General features: G+C 36.3%; 3 protein-coding genes across 3 annotated transcripts in view; 2 read left to right on the top strand and 1 right to left on the bottom strand.

Annotated features, from left to right (window-relative positions):
- Nucleotides 205-2478, top strand: LOC104786577 (tropinone reductase homolog At2g30670-like). The gene is made up of 5 exons (XM_010512007.1): nt 205-424; nt 545-752; nt 866-1082; nt 1802-1908; nt 2011-2478. Exons 1-5 carry the CDS (start codon nt 360-362, stop codon nt 2200-2202), a joined length of 789 nt encoding a protein of 262 aa, XP_010510309.1. The 5' UTR covers nt 205-359; the 3' UTR covers nt 2203-2478.
- Nucleotides 7755-9666, top strand: LOC104786578 (tropinone reductase homolog At2g30670-like). The gene is made up of 6 exons (XM_010512008.2): nt 7755-7786; nt 7858-7932; nt 8023-8230; nt 8349-8565; nt 9006-9112; nt 9207-9666. The coding sequence occupies exons 1-6, from the start codon at nt 7767-7769 to the stop codon at nt 9396-9398; spliced, it is 819 nt and encodes a 272-aa protein (XP_010510310.1). The 5' UTR covers nt 7755-7766; the 3' UTR covers nt 9399-9666.
- LOC104789161 overlaps nt 20621-22672 on the bottom strand; it is a 3299-nt gene continuing 1247 nt past the window's right edge. The window contains exons 3-5 of the mRNA XM_010514898.1: nt 21693-22666; nt 20870-21629; nt 20621-20782 (exon numbers count right to left, since the gene is read on the bottom strand). Coding sequence (XP_010513200.1) covers nt 20621-20782; nt 20870-21629; nt 21693-22666 — 1896 coding nt within the window. The remainder of the gene's footprint in view (nt 20783-20869; nt 21630-21692; nt 22667-22672) is intronic.

Genomic DNA, 22672 nt, shown 5'->3' on the forward strand with positions numbered 1-22672 from the left:
GATTTAGCACATAACTTAGATGATTGTTAATTTATTAACCTATGTTTATTTATTAATTTATTATGTAGTTCATATAATTAACATATATTAACATTTATAAAAATTATTTTAGTACTATTTTAAGATATTTCTCATTTTTAAAAGTCTCCTAAGTTTTAATTAACATGAAAACTTGTTCTAATGGCTTTCAAGTAATTTCACAACTTTCTTTAATTTCTGCTTGTATCTCCAATCTCCGGAAGCTCATTAGCAAGTATTATTTTATTTTAAGCAAGTGTTATTAGCAAGTGTTATTTTATCTAATTTGCCTCTATATATATTATGTGGTATCTCTAGTCATTGATACTGCAAACAAAATAATGGATAAAAGATGGAGTCTTGAAGGTATGACAGCTCTTGTAACTGGTGGAGCCAGCGGAATCGGGTTCGTCTTTCTACTCTTTGGCTATATGACTATATCATATTTTTGAGTTTTGAAACATTGTTCTGGATTTATTTAAGATGTCGTTTAATATTCCTATTCTCTTTTCGTGGAATGATTTAGGCATGCTATAGTAGAGGAGCTAGCTAGTTTTGGAGCCAGAATCCATGTATGCGATATATCTGAAACACTGCTCAATCAAAGTTTAAGCGAATGGGAAAATAAAGGTTTTCAAGTGAATGGTTCAATCTGTGATGTATCCTCTCACTCCGAGAGGGAAATACTTATGCAAACCGTCTCAAAGTTGTTTGATGGCAAGCTGAACATTCTTGTAAGTTAATCTTACCTTAAAGAAGCTAACCATATTCATATAGGAAACATACCTACATACTAAGTAATGACTTATATAGTAGGATTTTTGGAACACATTTTTGTTCAACTTAGGTGAACAACGTTGGTGTAACTTGTCCAAAGCCAACAATAGAATATGTGGCAGACGATTTCTCGTTCCATATTTCAACAAACCTGGAATCTGCTTATCATCTTAGCCAACTTTCACATCCTCTCCTTAAAGCTTCTGAATATGGAAGTATCATCTTTATTTCTTCTGTTGGAGGAGTTGTATCAATGGAGTGCGGATCCATCTATAGTTTAACGAAAGGTACATACACGGGCTATTAATCAGTAGAGAGATTTTCAATTAGACTGACTATAAATTAATCTTTAGAGAGATTCTCAATTATATTTTTTATCTGTATATAATTTTTTTTTTTTTGAATCTAATGTTAAATTCTATTCAAAGAAAAAATATATTGTTTTACAACTTGTGCAACATTTTTAGAAAATCAAAATTGCTGAAACCATACACTTAGTCAGCGCTTTCTACATCTATAGTCGAGCCTGTAGCCACATTTGAAATGCTTCATCATAGCGCCGATCCCCCAGCAGTCCAACAGAAGAAACGCAGGAGTCTTTGGTGTGTATAATTTTTAAATGCTGTTTGATAAAAAACTGAATTTAATGTTGAGTTATGTTATTAAGTTGTTTAATTAAGCTAGTGTTGTATGTCAAAATTAATAGTTAGAACTTAGAATGATTAGATTGAGAAATATCTTTTGTTTTAGGATCTCATCTTAAATCATATATGAGATTTATAAAAAATAATTGATGCATCGATCGAGATATTTGGAAATACTTTTTGTCTAAACAACAAAATTACAGAGAGGTATTTGTTTGTATTGATACACAAACCTTACAAATTTAAAGGTATTTAATTATCTTGATGGATCATATAGTCTTATTCCAAAAGCTATTCCCAACGATTAATGGATCGGTTGTCCACTTGTCCGTAGTTTATTTTTTTCGTTTTGGTATGTGAAGGAGCTTTGAATCAACTCGCAAAAGCTTTGGCGTGTGAATGGGCAAGAGATGGCATACGAACGAACTCTGTTGCTCCTAATTTTATCTATACTGCAATGTCTCAACCTGTAACTAATGACACTCTCCAGCTTTTTGTTTTTGGGCCTTTAATTCCAGTTAACATTATAAAGTTTTCATTATTTATGTCTCACAATCTTGTCAAAAATCAGGCTTTGGAAGACGCCGGTTACAAGAACAGTTTGTTTAGTAGAACTCCACTTGGTCGCGCTGGAGAGCCAAAAGAGGTTGCATCACTTGTGGCATTTCTGTGTCTACCTGCAGCTTCATACATTACTGGTCAAATCATCTGTGTGGACGGAGGTCTCACTGTCAATGGTTTCTCCTATAAGCCACATGCTTAAGCCGAGACTTGTGTGTGCTGGTGGCGCAGCGTGGCAGCGTACAAGAGCTATGATAAAATTGATCCATTCGAAACTATATTAAATAAATAAGGACTATGTTCCTAAACTTTAATACCCAATATGGGTATGGTGAATGTAAACATGTACAAGCAAGCCTTTGTCTTCCCTCTTGCTCTAAGTGTTAGAAAATTTACAACGTATGTTTGTCGAAATATGAGGGGCTGGAAAATCCCCTCTGGTCTACTAATAAAAGGTTAAATGTATTACTTCATAATTCATCCAAAAATCCAAATATCAAATCTTTCTCTTCTAAGTTCTCACAAGCTTTCTACAAATTTTCTTAGAAGTTTTTTTCTTTCTCTTTCTTCACAACAAGAAATCTTCATACAAATATTATCTTTTTCATTTTACTCTGCACAAATGACAAATGTAAAGTATCTATATTTTGAGTAAAATAAGACAATAAAAGCTAATGTCTAATAAAAGAAAGGAAAGTTAGGAAGGTTAGGTACATTTAGGGTCAACATATGTTTTCATGTTTAATTTAGCAAGAGTAGGAATGCAACGACCTTACTTGAACAAGATATGTTCTATAGGCTCATACCTCTGTTTTCTTGATTTCTAGGGAGACAGGTCCTTAACCCTGGTTGATGAATAGGAATGTGAAATTGAGCCAAAGCTATCTTGTAGAAAAGGTATGAGCTGACAAGTTTCAAAACCTATACAAGTGGTGTAAATTTTGGAATGTGGTTGCTGATGTAGTATTTTAGCTAGTCAATTAATATTGAACCACAAATTTGCAACGATTCAACTCACTAAGAATACACAAAACTCAAACAAAAGGTTGGTTTAGTAACAACTTAGCTAATCAACAACTTTAAAGAAAGCAAACACTAACTGAAAACAGTTTTAAATCAAGACTAACAAACGACTTTGGGCAAGGTTATTGACTTGGGAGATAGCTAATCAATCATAGAATGTCTAAGCAAACAATCAATAACAATCCTTAGGCTAAGAAAACTTATGTAAATCAATTCACTTCAATGATAAAGACTCTATGCAAATCAAGTAATAATCAACAATTTTCATAGGCAATCACAAGATAAACATGCATTATAATCACATCTAAATACCACTAAACACCCTAATCATCAATTTCCATTGGCTAAGAATGCAAAGCTCTTGAATAGTTTGGTTCATAAATTTCATCTAACACTTTCTGAGCATGGAAATCCAAATGTTTATATTCAAGCTTGATCAAGGCTATCTAGAATTATAATCACTAAACAAGAAAAAATTCATGTAAATAAAACCTTAAATATCAAAGATCAATCATCTATCTCCCTGATCTACCAAACCCAAAGTTCTAAAAAGATCTACTTACTCATGGTTATGATCACACAAAAGTAGAGGGTTGATCTTTGTGTAATCATAGTTAGAGACTGTATATTAGAGAAAATAATAGAGAAATCACAATTAGTAACTTGAAAATATATAAAGGATCCAACAAACTTAAAATACACAAGCTTAAGAACCCTAAAAATTGCTAAAACAAAAGATAAGATCTCTCTAGACTAGGTTTAGTGTATTTATAAGAAAAACAAGACGAACTGGGTCGGAACCGGGTTGAAAAATGGATAGTCTAGGCAGTTGGCTTCCTTCGGCTGGTGGTCGCTGAAACGACCGCACTCGAATTCCCAATTCTCATATATGATCCACGGAAAACAATTTCACCGGAACCCCATAATTTTAACGAGACAACCGGCGTAAAAATCGCTTCTTACAAAAACTCCCACAAATACACCAAACCTATGTTATATGACGTGTTTTTTTTCCTCCTTTGTTATAAGAACTTGTGCTTCTAAATTTCCTCTTTAACTGTATAGAAAACAAAAATAAAGGTAAAGAAATTTGTGCTCTTGGTCTTATATATACATGTAGTACAAATGTATCTTAATTGTAGGTTTTTTTTGCGTACAATTACAAAGAAGTTTATCCTCCTTGATGACCTTACTTCATTTTTATACTAGCTCAAGCGTTAGTTTCGATCATTAAAGACAAAACAAGTGTTTTAATGATGTCGACATATCCTTTGATACGTCCGTTTTAACTAATTTTATGATTTAACGTATATATTTTGAAGTGATCGACCCATGCACATGTTAGGAAGGCCTAATATTTCAGTAAAGTGTTTCTAGTAATCTACCTCCTCGAGTGACTTGTATTGAAATGGGCTATTATTTTCATTTGAAGGCTATTTTTTTTTACATTCATTAAAAAAAAAAATTACTATTAGGCTTCCAATGCGCTAATGAAATTGTCTTGACTAGAAAACTAAATCATTAATCCCTTCAAATCTGTAGAATTCCTTTTCATCATCTCAGCTCTTCATTTGAATGATTGGAACCTCAACTTGTCGAAATTCCAGTTCTTTAGGCTTTTCACATCTGTTTCTTTTTCGACTTTTGAAACACCTAAAGCTTTCCCTCTCATCTTAATGGATTTCCACTTGTTTTTTTCAAAGGTAAACTTCTCATCACCTTTTTCGGCCTTAGTGAAAAATTGATTATCGACATGTTTTTCTCTTACGGTATGTTTTTCAATCAGTCATCTATCCTTTATGGAGAGAATGAAATTGACGTCGACATGGTGATGAGCCGCCAAACTCGCAACCTCAAGTTGTTGGATGGATTGATAGGCAAATTTGTGATCAGTTGTTGATGATTCTATGATTGCAAGATCGGCGATATGATGATGTTTTCCAACGATGGCTCAGCTATCAGATCTAGACCTCTAAAGCCTTTTCTTTTCTTTTTCAGCTAATATGTCTCTCAAACTTTTGCATTCTCATTATTCTTGACGAGATCATTCTCCTTGTCCAGTTGTTGAATCTTTTGGAAAATTAAATATGAAGACAAACTGAATAAGAATTCCTCGGAAAAGATTTGTTAGTAATTAGCACAATAAGAGGAAATGAAAAGATGGTAGATATGCCCTTTCATTCCAATTCACAAGTGGATGCCTAAGCTGGAGAACACGTTCTAACCTCAATGCCTCCTCGAGTGCACTATGACAACCAGAGAGAAGCCTCCAAGATTTTAACTCAAGATTATATTAAGATGAGCGAGTACTTGATCGTTGTTTACTCATCAGTAAGCACGTGGGATCAAAGATGTAAGTCATCTTTTGAAGTGTTAATAGGTCAATTGGTAAAAGACTCAGATAACACCTAGAAAGTTGCCGGTTTGAATGACGCTTAAAAAGAGACCAGATAAATTACTTAATTATTAATAGAAAAATGTATATTCCTTTTCATTTTCCTTTTTTTTCCTTTTCATTTTCCATTCGCTCTTTTGTCTTTCGAGACTGAACTATCAATTTGAAGCTATGATTGTAGGCTTTGTGATTTATGAGTTTTTTAAATTTATTATTTGTGTTAGAGTGTATGTTATTTTAACAAATGAATTTCAATCACCCAAAGGTCCCAAACTCTAAATGTCGCATTGTATAAGGTCACTTATTAATTAGTCAACTTTATATTTCAATCCCAAACTCTAGTACTGTATTGGAAAGATTGCGTGGCATCTTCATGCACGGAACCTTTGGCATTAAAGACACCGATTTTTCAGTCTTCGTTTCTATTTGTCGACTTCCATTTAAATCTTTTTTTTTTTCCTTTTTACGATCATTTGAGTCTTCCTTTATACTTTTCTCGACCATGCATGATGCATGCATGTTACTTATCTATTTTTAAGTCCTCATAAAATATCCTCTCATCTTCACATAGAACTGCTATGACAGCAGTTGTCTCATCTTTTTCACTTATTCGATTCTTTCGCTATTGATTACATTTTGCTTTATTTTCCGTTTACGCACTTACCCTATGTACCATTTTGGCGTCTCTAATCTATGTACACACCTAACCTATGTATTAATTGTTTGGAAAATAGTGTCAGATAATACTATTTATTATTATTCCTATAAACTTTTGGGAGTTATACATGTATGATTTTTTTTTTTTGGTAATACATGTATGATTTATTATGTAAACGATAGTATCGTACAAGAAACAATAACTTAATAAACTATCATGTATTTATGCCTTTTAGACTTTTTAAAATATGTATAGTACATTGATGTTGAACGTATTTCTATATCTAGTAAGCCAACATGTGTCAAAATCTTTGTTCCAATGATATAATCTTAATTCGGAGATGGGAGAATATCTATGATTTTTGTTTAGAAAAATCAAAGATTAAATAAGTGGAAAATGATATATTTACAAAATTATGTTTAATAAATAAATTAAATATTGTGAACTTTTATAAGTGTGACATAAATAAATTTTCTTAAAATATATTCGTTTATTAGAATAAATCTTAGAATACTTGCAGAAATTTAAAAACGTAATATATGAGGTTTTTGTTTATGATAATTTTAACAATTAATTTAAAGTATTTTTTTAGTCTCCCAATTTATTAATATGAAAAGATATTCTAATGGATTTGAAGTAATTTCATTGGAAATTTGCGCAAATTTTTATTCAGTTAATAATAGAACAAATGGGAGAGAACACCTCCCTTTGTCATATTTATAAGAAAAATGTGCGAATATGATCACTTACTAGAAAAAAATTGAGTGATATTTGTTTTTCTTCTTTTAAAAAGTGGAGGTTACAGTACTTTGGGACGAATATATATTTCATTTAACTATTAATACTTCCTCTGTTAATTTTTAATTGTCGTTTTAGAATTATTTGTTTTATATTACTTGTTGTTTTATATTTACGATGTAATTTTATGAATCAAATTTTTAGTTTTATCCCTAACTTTTAGCTTATTAATTATTTGTATCAAATGAAATAATGTATTAATGAAGGATAAAACAGAGAATTTAATTGTTTTTCTTAATACGTATGAAATTACCTAGAACGATAAGTAATATAAAACGGAGGGAGTATATGACATGTAACTTTTTTGTATATAATATTTTGTTATAAAGACATCTGATTAACTAGCTAAATGGAGAAAGTAGAAATAGAAATAAAATTAAATCACTCATTGGAAAACTGAAATTTAACAAAAAAAAAACAAAAAAAAAAATTGACATTTACATATAATAACACAACACGGAAAAGTAATTTATCTATTCTGAAACATGTAAATAAAAAAGAAAAAACAGAATATTGAAATATTTATTTATAAGAATCAATTTGCTTGATTTTTTTCTTTAGCAAATTGTCATTTAACTACATCCAATTTATTTGTGAAAAAAAAAAACTACTTCCAATTTGTTTTGTCAAGAAAAATTGTCATTTAACTACTTCCAATTTAATTTCTTTTTATTTTGTCAAGAAAATTGTCATTTACATAATAATAATACAACACGGAAAAGACATTTATCTATTCTGAAACATGTAAATAAAAAGAAAAAACAGAATATTGAAATAATTATTTATAAGAATCAATTTGCTTGATTATTTTCTTTAGCAAATTGTCATTTAACTACTTCCAATTTAATTTCTTTTTATTTTGTCACTGACATTTTTCTTTAGTTGCTGCGTCATGTCTTCACTCTCCGAAAGGTCATTAGCTGTAGTATTATTATCTAATTTTGTCTCTATATAAATAATGCTCCAGCCATTGATACTCACAGGCAACCAAAAATGGATCAAAGATGGAGTCTTCAAGGAATGAATGCTCTTGTAACTGGTGGAGGCAGTGGAATTGGGTTCGTCTTTCTACTCTCTAGCGATATCATATTTTTCACCCATTGTTTTTGACTTTTCTTATGTATAGCATTTTTTGTGGACTGATGTAGGCATGCAATAGTAGAGGAGCTAGCTGCACTTGGAGCTAAAATCTATGTATGCGATATATCTGGAAAACTCCTCAATCAAAGTTTAAGTGAATGGGAAAAGAAAGGGTTTCAAGTGAGCGGTTCAATCTGTGATGTATCCTCTCATTCCAAAAGGGAAACTCTGATGCAAACCGTCTCAAAGATGTTTGATGGCAAGCTGAACATTCTTGTAAGTTAATTTATTTTTTGGACAACATTCATGCTAATCATATTCTAATATAGGAAAATACCTACTAAGTAGTGGCATAGTTAGTAGGATGTTTGTAACTCAGTTTTGTTTAACATAGGTGAACAACGTTGGCGTAGTTCTTACAAAGCCAACAATCGAATATGTGGCAGATGATTTCTCCTTCCATATGACGACAAACTTGGAATCTGCTTTTCATCTTAGCCAACTTTCACATCCTCTCCTTAAAGCTTCTAAATTTGGAAGCATCATCTTTATTTCCTCTGTTGGAGGGGTTGTATCAATGGAATGTGGATCCATATATAGTTTAACGAAAGGTACATACAGTGGCTATTAATCAATAGAGAGATTTTCAATTATACTAGATGCAATAGTATTGTTATATACATGAAACTTAATACAGATTTTATAATTGATTAAGGGAATTTCCTGTTATTTATATGTATAGTTTTAATATGCTGCTTTGTAGAAAATGAATTTAATGTTGTTATATTAATAATTAGTTTTAACTAGTGTGATATGTGTAATATATATGGTTTACAGTCTCATCTTAAATTATGCATGAGATTCATAACTTAGCAAACGCAAATACTTATAGTTCAAACATATATGATCTTAGCATGTCAAATGTACTAATTAAGCTTTTTCTTTGATAGATAAAAGTCTTACACTTATACCTATAAAGGTATAATTTTGTTTGGGATTCCTAGTAGATGTCTCGTACCTAGTTTATCGTTTCTGTTGTGGGTATGTGCAGGAGCTTTGAATCAACTAGCAAAAACTTTGGCATGTGAATGGGCAAGAGATGGCATAAGAACTAATTCTGTTGCTCCTAATTTTATCCACACTGCTATGGCTGAATCAGTAATGACACTCTCCAGTTTTTTTTTTTTTTTTAGTTTCCTATTAACATCATACACATTTCATTCTTATGACTTACAATCTTGTGAAAACCCAGTTTTTTGAAGACGCCGGTTACGAGAAGAGTTTAGTTAGTAGAACTCCACTTGGTCGCGCTGGAGAGCCTAAAGAGGTTGCATCACTTGTGGCTTTTCTGTGTCTACCTGCAGCGTCGTATATTACTGGACAGACCATTTGTGTAGATGGAGGTCTCACAGTCAATGGTTTCTCCTATAAGCCACTTGCTTGAGAGTTGAGCCGAGACTTATGTGTTGGTAATGCAGCGTAAAAGTCCATTTACTTTATGTGTTGGGTTTTGTTTTATGTTTGTATGATTATCCCTAAGTAGATTCCTACTTTGGTTTTGCTTAGGTGTTTTAGTCATTAGTTTGTTTTATTTTTGTTTCCACCTTTGCTTTTTTGTCGTTAATAAAAACCAAAAAGAGGAAACTCTTCATTTGGTTCATATTATTGTTGTTCTACTGTATTCTGTTTCTTGTAAACTTTGCAATTCAATAAAATACCTATTTACAAAAAAAAACCAGGAATTTTAGTTTCCCATAACTTTTGCATTTTTAAAAAATTCAACATATTTACGAGAGCTTAGTTGAAATAATTCGTAAGACTGATTAATGTTAATTATTAACGCGATATTGGTCACTCTTCTCTATTAGTTGGTATCGTAACCAAGTTGGTTCCTCGTTAGTTTATCATGTTGCCTGGTGTGTTACTATCACATTGATAAGTATTCATTTGTTTCGACTGGAGATATGTTCAGAAAATACATAAATCTTGTTGCTGATCCAATTTATGGTGTCTCCATCTTTTGAGTTTCTCCAAACGTTTTTCATGCATGAGATATAGCCGCCTCCTATTCTTGTCAAAGTTCCACAAAAGTCAATTTTTGTGTAACAAAGGTCTTACTTTTTAACAAATTTTTTTTTTTTCCGTGTCCACAAAAGTTCGAGCCTATCTCGTTTTTCTCATGCTTCATGTCTTCTTATTCAGGAGAGAATGTTGGCCTCACCGGAGCTAGGTATGCTTGCTTGTAGTCTTGCAACTCATTTTGTGCCTTCAATGGGTCAAATTTAGTAATCTCCATGGTCGGCATACCGTGTCGTGTTAAGGCCTAGGATGATTTAAATCAGTATAACTCTTGTTATATTTCCTAATAAAATTATCATAATACTGACTCGAAACGGCATAATATGATAATGAGTCTTCAAGATTTAAAACACAAATATATCCTTTTACTTGAAATAAAACTTAACGTAATCTTTTAAGTTTCTTGCTTTGGTAATTCTCTCCCTGGAACATCGCTGCGATAGATGGATCCACACTCCATTATTAAAGAAGACAATATGGTAAAAGCCATACAAATTTTTTTGTCTTTATGAATGTTCAGTAATGTATTTATTATCTTTATGATCTCCGAAATTATTTTCATAACGCTGATGCATAACAAGTTTTAGATTTTTGAATTTATTATAAAACCTGGTCCCCATACCATGATCAGTTTAATAATTTTGAATATTCGTATATATATCTTGTATTTCATGAACCCTTATGTCAAATATCTATACAACTAACTAGACTTTAATTAAGACGACAAGGGGATATGATGTGTACTTAGTGACGTGCCCAGATTCATAGAAGCCTAGCTTCATTTAGAAAAGCAATTAGCTAGTAATAATAAAAAAAAACCTATATATAATAGAAAAAATTTTAAGCTCAAAATTTCTTTTTATTTTCATTAACGAAACTCACCTAATTAAATTTTTCAAATTTTAACTAACTTTCCCTCTACATATATATATATGATAAGATCGAACCCCTTTGTGACAAAAAAATAGTATTTATATCATTCATTTCTCAAAACTAAAAGCTCAAATACATATTGTCAAAAAAAAACTAATTTTGAACAAAACGTGGCCTTCTATTTTTTTTTTCCAGTGTGGCCTTAGGCAATTGCCATTACTTCAGTAAGTGAGAAATATATTTTCTGAACTGTATATATTTTCTTTTTCAGTGTGGCCTTGGGCAATTACTTCAGTAAGTTCTGTATGTACTTATCTAAAAAGAGTTATAGATTTTTGTTTCTTACAGTTCGCCCTAATATCTCTCTCCCAGACGCTATTTTTGAGGCGCCGCCATCACCTCTGTTCTCCGACGCTAGCAGGGCTCCGGCTCACTGGCGTCGGGTCCTCTCACCCTCTACGTCACTCTGTTGCTTCCTGTTTTCCCTCTTTCTCTCTTTTAAGGCTTTTTCCCCGTTTATTTTCCCCTTTTAAATCTTTTCCAGTCCTCGACCGCTACCCCAGATCCAGACGAAGAAGACTTGCCTTTATGCTCATACTGAAGGATGTGGAGTCCGGCAAACCCCATCCTCATCTACCCTCGCCCAGTCCTACCGTCGTTTTGCTCAAAGTCCCTACACTCCCCGATTTCTTGATCTGGATTGTGCTCCGCCTCTGAAGAAGTTTCTTCCGCAACATTATCCGAACCTCCCCAGGCGGCGTTGGAGTTGATGTTTAACGGGGAATCTTGTAGAGCTGCAATTTGCCTCCGTTTTTGGACTCCTGTTACAAAGACATGTCACCGTGAGAGCTTCGCAGACCCTTGGCCACACCCACCAGAGAAACAGATCTTTTTCTCCTCTCCGGTTAGCCGCTGCACGATTCAACTCCCCTGGCCATCCACAACATCCACTGGATCTCTGCGGATGAGCCATGGACCCGAACTCGGTTTGTTGCCACCCCATTTGGTCTTGCCCAACATCCAAAAGCCCAGGTTCTCTCTATCTAGCCCTCTACTGTCCGATAGACTACTCTTAGTTTGTTTGGCTATTCTCGATGTTCGAAGACTGCATCAGAGAAACCATTTAGCTAGTGTGTCTAGGATGTCTAAAGGGTATGTTGGAACTATGGCCATTGCTCAACTTATGACATTGTCGTTTGGTCCCCAAATCTGGAATTATCATGTTTTGTTCAATTCCCAGCAACCATACCCCCTAATGAAGCTCAGGTTGTTTGTTTATGTTCCCGTGTTTTGCCGAATACAAACCTTGTGTGGAATCCTTGATCACCATTTTCATGGCAGAGAGGATCCACTTGGGCTGTTACAACTTTACATTACTGCTTTGTGCCTGGTTTTAGCTTCATTGATGATCTCTCATGCTCCCAATTCCCTGCAACCAACCTCTCCTCCGAAGCTCAGGTCTGCTTTGTATTCGTCAGTGTCTTACCGACTATAAACTTTATGTGGAATTCTTGATCACCATAGTCATGGCAGAGAGGATCCACCTGTTATGTTACCGCTCTACACTTATCTCATGCGAATCATGGTATTAGCTTCAATCCTGCAAGTTACTGCTCTCACGTCTTTGAAGTTTCAGGGCGTGCTAGGTCTGAATTCAAATTGTCGAGGCTGCGGTTCTGGCCATAGAGTTTTCTATACCAACAACCACCCCTTGACGATTCTAGCTATCTACTTCAGGTACCACCTTACTCAGAAAACAATCATCAGCACCTCCTTCACCTCCCGGGTTATTGCCCCCCGAATCTCTGCCATGGCATTGCTTCTGCTAATGCTCCTCACTCCAGTGAGATCCTTGGCTCTGATCCTTCTACCAATGGCACTGTGTCCTTTGACCGTGACCTACTTGTCATCTCTCGAGACTCTCGATGATGTCCAATCCTGCAACCATGATCCCACATGTCTCCAACTGCATTTTAGCACTTGTTTCATAACTCTCATGGATTATTGCTTGATTAGCCCTTTATTCTTGTTTATGTTTATGGCTTTGGAAAAAGTCTATGTTTGTAATCTTTTAAACTCTGGGATACTTTGTCTCCCTACTTGTAATGTTTCTGTTTGAATGAATAGAATCATTGTTTGTCCAAAAAAGAAAAAAATCTAAAAAGAAATATATACAGTTCAAAAAATATATAATACTTTTACATAAATAATTTGTAAGAAATTGATCATTTGATGACTGTCATTTTTCTTCCAAAATTGATCATCTGATTGTCATCAGTTTCAAACATCCCCCATAAATATTTGTTTTGATAGAAATATGTGTCGGAAGCCCTTATACGCAGCCCTCTCATACCATCCCAAATTTGTTTGGCTAGTGTCGTAGTAGTACAAAAGTATAATTGATATTGAGTCGCTCTTTTGCTCTAAAATATTAGTTTTTATTGGTTATTCTCAGTCAAATAAGAATAAAAATGTTGGATCAAATAAAATATACCATCCTCCGGCTTTCCTCTGCAAGCCAACCATTCACAGTCAAAGGAAACGATAATATATTACACAAGTTTGTTTTTGAAGTTAAACAAAAATGTAACAAAACAAAGAAAATTAATATCGACTCGTTTTGTACAAGAATCATGTCGTATTTTAAAGAAGATGATACTTTCTTGTTTCATCTTTCATACTTCTTCAATCTAATAAATCTTCTTCTTCTTTTTTTTAAAAATAAAATGTTAAAATTATTCAGGAAAAAAACATTTTACATCAAGTACAGCATTTGTTTGAATAAGTCTTCTTCTTGATCCTTTAACAAAAAAAAAAATGTCGTATTTTCTTTAAAATATCGCTTCACTATACAACTAATAGTAGCAAAATTAACCTATACACAAGTTGTTGCAAGTGACATCAACTTGTGCATGTGAACTCTTTGTAATTTGTTAGTTTCGTCAATCATCTTTAAAGCAACTTGCGTAATAGTTTCTCACTTACTGTATATTCCTTGGAGAGTACTGCAACTTTGATTTTAATCAAAGACTTTTGTTTTATGTTTAGGAGAAAAACACATGCTATGTCAATTGCTCTTTTTTCTACAATTTTTATTTTTTGATGTTTCATATAAAATTCGAGGATTATATTAAAAATTCTAACATTCCAAACTACAATTTCAATCGTAATCATTTCATAATCATACAACAAGATAGCCTAATATAATCGTGAATTTTGTTATAAAATATAAGATCGAGTGGCGTCGGTATACACGGAACGGAACCTTTGCATACATGGATTCTTTATTCTTTGTTTCCATTGTCAACTTTCATTCGAGTCTTCTCTTTATTTAATATGTTATTAACATTCGAGTCTTTATTTTATTTAACGATCATTTGAGTATTCCTCTGACCATGTTACTAGTCTATGCACTAGTCGTTTTTACACATGTGGATGGTTGCATGCGGATGAATAACTGAAAAATATTGAGTTAACAATAAAATGAATGTTCATTTCCCTGCAAAATAGAAAATGAATGAATTGAATAAAAATTTGTTTTACAGTTTGTTTATTTTTCTATCTGTTTAGTTAAATGAATTAAATCCTTTTTCTAACTTTTTCATCTCAAATGGTAAAACAATGGATGAATGCTCATTCAACTCTTCTAAATTCTTAATATAAGTCATTGTCAAAAAAAAAAAAAAAAAAAAAAAATCTTGATATAAGTCATCTATTTGTCGTCTCATTTTTCACTTCTTTGGTTCTTTTGCTATATATGTGTATATATATATATATATATATATATATATATATATATATTGCGAGAGACACAAATCTACACGTTCCTTTATTTTTCCATGTACGCAACAGACCTACAGGGTGTGGAAAAGCCATGAGATTTATTAGCATAGGCTTCACATGTATATTAAGCTTTCATTTATTTTTATAAAATTCATTGAATTTCTAAAACGTTACCAACTCAATTATTAAGGTATCAATAGAGATATTGGAAGGAAAGAAAAAACCTTTTGTTAGCGAACCATGATTTGTTATCTTGATCAAAACTATATCTTTCAAGTTTCGAACAACTTCAGATCCTTGTAGTCACTTTACTTCCAGTGGGGTGATCCATCTGAAAGGTCTATATGCTTACTTTGATGCCAAAAGTTTGTGTGAAAAAAAAAATAAAAAGAGAAACATTAGCAAACTGATATAGTGATATATATCCATTTAGGTTGAATTTGGAAACAAAACTGTTACTTTCGTTGATGGCAGCATCAACAAAAATGTCAAAATCTTGATAGCTCATCTTATCATAGTTTCACAAATCCAAGTTTAACATATAGGTATTACTGCTATTAACGTAATATACAGACATCCTATTTTCCCGCCTCGGTGTAAAGGTATAGAGAACACAGATCAATCAAACCGCTTGGAAACGCACCAAGCAAACGTTTTTATTCAATCTTATAAAAACCTCTGTTTGTTACAAGATATGAACCTAAGCCTACTCTCTTGTTTATCTAACACAACACCTTGTGTAGATCTAAAAGAATAAAATACAGACTCACCTTCTAAGCCTTTTTTCGAATGCTTGAAGGTTTACACTCTCACAACTTTATCCCCACGAGTGCTAGCTCTTTTTGCGGCAAGCACTCGTCACTTTATAACCCCACAAAACGATCTCTAACCTAGATCTTTGTGAATCCTAACTAAAAGGAAATATTCCTTGTTCCTAAGAAATATCCTTCCTTATCTCTCTCGATCAAATATACTCTCAATAACTTCACGTATATCTCGATCTCTTCTCCCTTCCTTCTCACGCATCTTGTCATCGCGTCCCACAATCTTTCTCCACGCCAGCACATCACGCCACATCAGCATATCAGCACTCTGAGACATTTTGCAGACTCCTTTCACCTTCAGAGCTCTGATGCACTTTCAATCTCCCCCTTTTTGACTGAATCTTGCCACACAAGTACCCACTGCATCCAACCTAAAAATGCACAGACAATACAACCAAGACAAAAACACAACCGTACTAGCAAAATATTCCAGCACTCAAAACAAGACGGTTAACTAATAGGGACTTGTTAAAATAAATTGTTCAAAACCAAAACAAGACTAAAACGAAACAAGTCTTAAGTTTTAACAGGGAGAAAACAAATAAGAGCAACAAAAACAACAGCGCAACAAAAAAAACTGCTCCCCCATAGCCTAATCTCCCCCTCAGGCCTCTGAATCAGACTCATCTCCCCCTGCTTGTTTGGCACAGTTTAGTCAAAAATACCAATAGAATAAACCAGAATTTGAAGCGAACACCAAGGCGAGAAACTACTTACCAACTTCCATGGCATCTTGCAGGATCTTGATTGCCAACCGGATGGCTTTGCGCTCTGCAGACGAACAACTTCTTGACACGGTCTCAATAGGAACTGAAGTTGTGTTCTTCCCCTTGTCTTCTTTGCGTCGTGAGACTGAAGAATTGGAACAGATCGTTGAGCCGTCAACAGCTGGTAGATGATGCTGGGAAAAGGCAACCGAAAGCCTGACTGAGCTTGCAGCCCCAACTGCATGATCTGTTCATAGATCATCCTTCCAAAGTCGAAAGGAATCCCATGCATGATCATGTAGATCACCAGAGCCCTGTTTGCCGAGATATACCCCGTGTTCACTGTTGGAGACCAATTGCTACAACAGATCTGATGTAAGTCCTTGATGACAGGATTCTTGATTGCCGTGGACACCAACTGCTTGCAGAACTTGACCTTGCCGTCAGAGAGAAAGAGAGCAAGATCCTCCTCCAGAATTGCAGCCGTCTGCAACCGTTGTTCACGCACATCAACAGACTGCAGACCAAACAGAGCATTGATATGGCTTGGAGAGAAGTCGTAGACCCAGTCACGAATAAGCATATCGACAGACTCTCCCTCAACTTTGACAGTTGGGAGATTCGCCCAAAATTCATAGACCATATCCGAATCGTAGGACCCAATTTGTGTAACAGTCTTAAGCAGCCCAGCTTTATCTAAGAATTCCCTAGCCTTATCAGCAACGTCTAGTGAATAACAGACCTCTGGAGCGAGTGTTCGAGAGGCAAAGAACCCATACCGTCGTGCAGCTTCTGAGGAGATGAACCGTTTAGCATCGAAGTCCTTTGACAAGGCTCCTAGAGACGCGGTGGAAGTGCCCTTATCTCTGGGAAAGATGGTCGCTTGGAGTCACGACCATCGAGATCAGCAGGCGGTTGTCTTTTGCGTAGACGCGAAGAGACTCCCTGAGACGGCAGAGTAGGTACAGGCACATCACCGGTAAGATCTACCACCAGAAATCGAGATGACACCTCTCTTGGCGGAGAAGACGAAGAGTCGCATGTCTCGTGATTCCCGTGAGAAGGTGAGGGTATTGGATCCACCCGAGTCGGAGTTGCAGTGGCGGACTCATTGCGAGGCTGGTAAACCAGCATTGCTGTCGCGGGATCAATCGGAACGTGTGGAGTTAGCGGAGGCAACGAAGACGGTGGAGTGTGGAGCTCCTCATCGGAACTGGAATCATAGTGGAAACCACTAAAGATTGACTTCATGATGATTAGAGGATTGATCGACAAGAGAGGAAAGAGATGAATAGAAGTTTAATTGACAAAGGATTGAAATTGCAGAGGTGATGAGAAAAACGCCAAAACCCTAGCTGCTCCTCTTTATACACACCCGTGAGTCACAATGGGCTGCACACACTCGGCCCAAAACATTAAAGACTTCCTGAAACTACTCAATTAAACATCAGTGTACACCGCATCTATTTCCTCATTTGACTACATTCAATCGTTAATTCATTCAATCACAATTAATGACAACGCATTAGTAAATCTCATTCTTCCTCTTTTACGACTCAATTTAGCAGATTCATGAATCAAAAAGACACAGATACACACAGCCACTAATGATAAATTCTAAGGGACCCAGATCGAGAATTAAGCACACATGAGCATTAATATTTTTTATTTTATCAAACAGGGTAAGAATCAGAACACTAACCAGATCTTTGTCGTATCAGCCACTTGTTCAGAACCTTCACTAGGAACTATCACAACCTCTTGAATTTTTAAAGATCAGAGGACTGTTGCATGTGGGTAGTCTTTCACACTGGCATGCCTTTAGCCTTCAGTCCATCCCAACATGTTAAGGCAGCTGGAGTTCATCTCTTTGAAGAGCACACCTTTTTTTTTTTTTTCTCCAAACAGCCTTATGATGACTGCTTCAGCATCTTGAGCTTCAGTGACATCATTTGATTGTGTTAGTCACTGAAACTAAGCTCATCATTCCCCAGGTTATTGAACCTCAGAATGCATGTGCATGTCTCTTCACAGCTCTTTGACCTCCTTAAATCATGACAACGTTTAATAGGATGGACAGACCGGCATGACAGGCAGCTATTTCCCACACCTTTCAGAATGTTGATCTTCTATATATTCCAGGATTTCCATGATCTGTCCTAGCTTTAGTTCCTGTCTTAGACCAACACAACTCAGAGAAAAAGTTAGAGTTCACAGACACCAATAGACTTCCTCAAATTTATGAATCTGTTGAAATCCAAAGGCTTAGCAAACAAATCAGCCAGCTGAAAATCGGTGCTCACATGGTCTATCTCAATCAGTTTCGCCTCAACTAGTTCACGAACAAAGTGGTGTCTAATATCTATGTGTTTAGTTCTAGAATGCTGGACAGGATTCTTAGAGATGTTTATTGCACTCAAATTATCACAATGAATTAACAGAGTATCAGAATCCATACCATAGTCAGAGGACATTTGACGCATCCACAGGAGCTGTGTACAACAGCTGCCCAAGGCAATGTATTCAGCCTCAGTGGTAGATAGTGAGACACTGTTCTGCTTCTTTCTGTGCCACGATATCAAGTTGTTGCCCATAAAGAAGCATCCTCCACTTGTACTTCGACGATCATCCACAGACCCTGCCCAATCAGCATCGCAGTATCCGCTCAGACTGGTATTGGTATCCTTGGTGAAGACAATACCAAAATTCACTGTCCCTTTGACGTATTTGATGATCTTCTTGACTGCTAGTAAGTGGGACATCTTAGGCTTGGCCTGGTACCGTGCGCATATCCCCACTGACAGACATATGTCCGGCCGACTTGCTGTCAGATAGAGCAAGCTTCCAATCATACCTCTGTATAGTCGCTCATCCACATCCTCTCCTCTCTCATCTTTTGAAAGCTTGTCATTGACTCCCATAGGAACTTTAGCTTCTTTACTCTTCCCCAAACCAAATCGCTGTACCAACTCTTTGGCATAGGTGCTTTGAGACACAAAGATCCCATCAGCTGATTGTTCCACTAGCAAACCCAGAAAGTATTTCAGCTCTCCCACCATACTCATCTCAAATTCCTTTGACATGCTTTTCACAAACCTTTGTACCAGAGGTTGACAAGTAGAACCAAATATGATGTCATCCACATAGATCTGAACAAACATCAGCGCATTGTCACTGTTAAGAACAAACAAAGTCTTGTCTACACTTCCACGAACATAGCCTTGATCCAGAAGAAACGTAATCAACCTCTCATACCATGCTCTCGGAGCCTGCTTGAGACCATATAGCGCTTTCTTCAGCCGGTACACATGCTCAGGATGTTGTGGATTCTCAAAGCCTTTCGGTTGTTCTACAAACACCTCTTCTTGTAAAATGCCATTCAAAAATGCACTTTTGACATCCATCTGATGTAATGTGAACTTGAGAGCACATGACATACCGAACATGAATCTAATAGATTCTAACCTTGCTACTGGTGCAAAAGTCTCATCAAAATCAACTCCTTCGACTTGAGAGTAACCTTGAGCCACAAGTCTAGCTTTGTTTCTCACGATGCATCCACTAGCATCACTCTTATTCTTGAAGATCCACTTCGTTCCCACTACATTGACATTAGCAGGTCGTTTAGTGAGTTCCCACACATTGCTGTGCTCAAATTGTTCCAGCTCATCTTGCATCGCAGCGACCCATAACTCATCTCGAAGAGCCTCTTTGTGATTCTTTGGCTCCATAGTAGAAACAAAGCAGGCAAATTGAACGATCTCAGAGTCCTGAGAGATAGTGTCTGGAACTACAACCTTCTGTTTCTTTCCAGCCAGTTTAGCAAAGTCAATCTGTTTGCCTCTAGTAACTCTACCCCCCTGAATCGCACCGATAACATTGCCTGAGGAGTGATTCTGATGAACTTGAGAAGATACAGTATGAGCGTCTGTTGACAACCCAGGGCTGGCATGGTCACTATGGCTGTTAGACCCTTGCTCTTGCTTCTCATCATCAGTTACTAGATCCTTGTCAGAGATAACAGGTACCATATCAACTCGTTGAAAAGAAGTATCATCAAAGACAACATTTACCGTTTCCTGAACTGATCTTGTGCGTTTGTTGTAAACACGGAAAGCAGTGTTGTGTCCTGAATAACCAAGGAAGATCCCTTCATCACTCTTTGAGTCAAACTTATCCAACTGATCCTTGTCATTCAGAATGTAGCATAGACAGCCAAACACATGAAAGTAGCTTACTGTTGGAGACTTTCCTTTCCATAACTCATAGGGAGTCTTGCTAGTCCCTGGTCGGACATACACACGGTTGATGATGTAACAAGCGGTGTTAACAGCTTCATCCCAGAAACGATGAGGAACTTGATTCCCATGCAGCATAGCTCGTGCCATTTCTTGCAATGTTCAGTTCTTTCGTTCGACAACACCATTCTGCTCTGGAGTTCTTGGAGCAGAGTACTGATGAACAATGCCCTGATGCCCGCATAATTGATCAAACTTGTCATTCTGAAACTCTCCTCCATGATCACTCCGAATAGCTTGGACGGAACATTTTTCACTCTTAATCTGCAAGGCAAGTATGCGAAAGCATTCAAGGGCATCCGATTTTTCACGCAGAAATTGTACTCAGGTGTAACGAGTGAAATCGTCAACCATGACAAAGATGAACCTTCGCCCAGAAATGCTTTGGACTTGTATTGGACCCATCAGATCCATATGAACCAGCTGAAGTGCATGACTAGTTCGAATGTCTGCCACTGGCCCATGAGACGCCTTGACTTGCTTGCCCTTGTTGCAAGGACCACATGTGAAATGTGGATCACCTTTCAGCTTAGGAATTCCACGCACAACCTCTTGATTTGCCAATTTCATCATTGTGCGAATATTAAGATGACCAAGTTTCTGATGCCACAGCTCTGTGTCCAACTCAGTAGTCGTGTTAAAACACTGCATTGATGACTTCCACATGTAACAGTTATTACCAGATCTCCTGCCTCTGAGTCGCACTGATCCTTGTTGATCAACAGCCTTGCACCCCTTCTTGGTGAATGTGACATCCAGGCCTTCATCACACAACTGGCTAATGCTTATCAGGTTTGCCTTCAACCCTTCGACCAAGAAAACATCCCTAAGATGTGGTTGAGAATCACCACTAGTTGTACCTTTTCCTCGGATAGTTCCCTTTCCTCCATCACCAAAAGTAACTCTTCCTCCAGCAACATCTTCTAGATAGGATAGATTGTCAAGGGCACCAGTCATATGCCTGGAGCATCCACTGTCAAAGTACCACTTGGCCTGATCAACCTTTGTTTTTTCCGCTGTGAATGCCACCTGACAGTAAAGATCATCTTTCCTGACATATCCCTGTGTGTTCCTTCTCACAGCTGGATAAAACTCACCACGTTGCACCAGGCTAGACACACGATTCTTGAATTGATAACACTAGGATTTGTAGTGAGTTAGATGTCCACAGTACCAACATCCTCTTCTTCTACTAAGCCTAACAGGTCTTTGAGCTGTCTGCTGAAACCCACTTGAGGCATATGGCGGTCTAGTGTCCAACTCAGGATGCACCCTCATCCTTGGGATTCTTGGATTCTGATTCACAGAACACTGATCATATAATCTAGTCGTTGTAGAGAATTTCTTCTCGTTCAGCTTGGGCTTAGACCCCATCCCTTTGACAAACTGAGTGGTCGTGTTGGTGTTTGTTCCTTGATAACCCAGACCCCGCTTCAGATTGCTAGATCTTCCAGCGCTAAGCAGAGTATCCAGATCTTTAGTTCCCTTATTCAGCATTCTGATATTCTTCATCTGTTCTTCTAACTGCTTCTCAAGACGCAGAGTCTTGGCCTTCTCTTCACTTAGTTCTTTAGTGATCATTGCAATGTGTAGTTGCAAGATATCTCTTTCAGAAGTTAACTGGGTGTTGTCTTGAGTCTTCTGTACCACTGTCTTGATGAGAAGCTCTATCTGATCTTCTACCGACAAATCAGCCTCCTCTCCATCTGAATCAGATTGCACCTTCTCATCTAAGTCTTTGGTTTCCAACACCACATCATCTTCTTCGTCTTCCTCAATGACACCCAGCAGTGCAAGGAAGCTGTTCAGAACCTCTCCTTTGTTGACTTCTTCATCTGAGTCACTTTCACTCCAAGTAATGTAAGACTTCTGCTTGTTCTCACGTGAAGGACAATCAAACTTGGTGTGACCATAACCCTTGCACCCATAGCACTGCAGAGAACTCTTACGTTTGTTGTTTGGACACTCAGACTTGTAATGTCCAAAACCCTCACATTCAGCACACTGTTGTTCTTGCTTGTCACTCTTCCTGATCTCCTTATCAGTATCGGATTTCATGAGCGATGGTGTTCCCTTCCGCTGACCCCTTTCCATCTTGCGAAAGTACTTCTTAACCAACAAGCCCACTTTTTCTTCATCTGCAACTTCCTGAGA

The sequence above is a fragment of the Camelina sativa genome, chromosome 5 (assembly GCF_000633955.1).
Source record: "Camelina sativa cultivar DH55 chromosome 5, Cs, whole genome shotgun sequence".
NCBI classification, from domain to species: domain Eukaryota; kingdom Viridiplantae; phylum Streptophyta; class Magnoliopsida; order Brassicales; family Brassicaceae; genus Camelina; species Camelina sativa.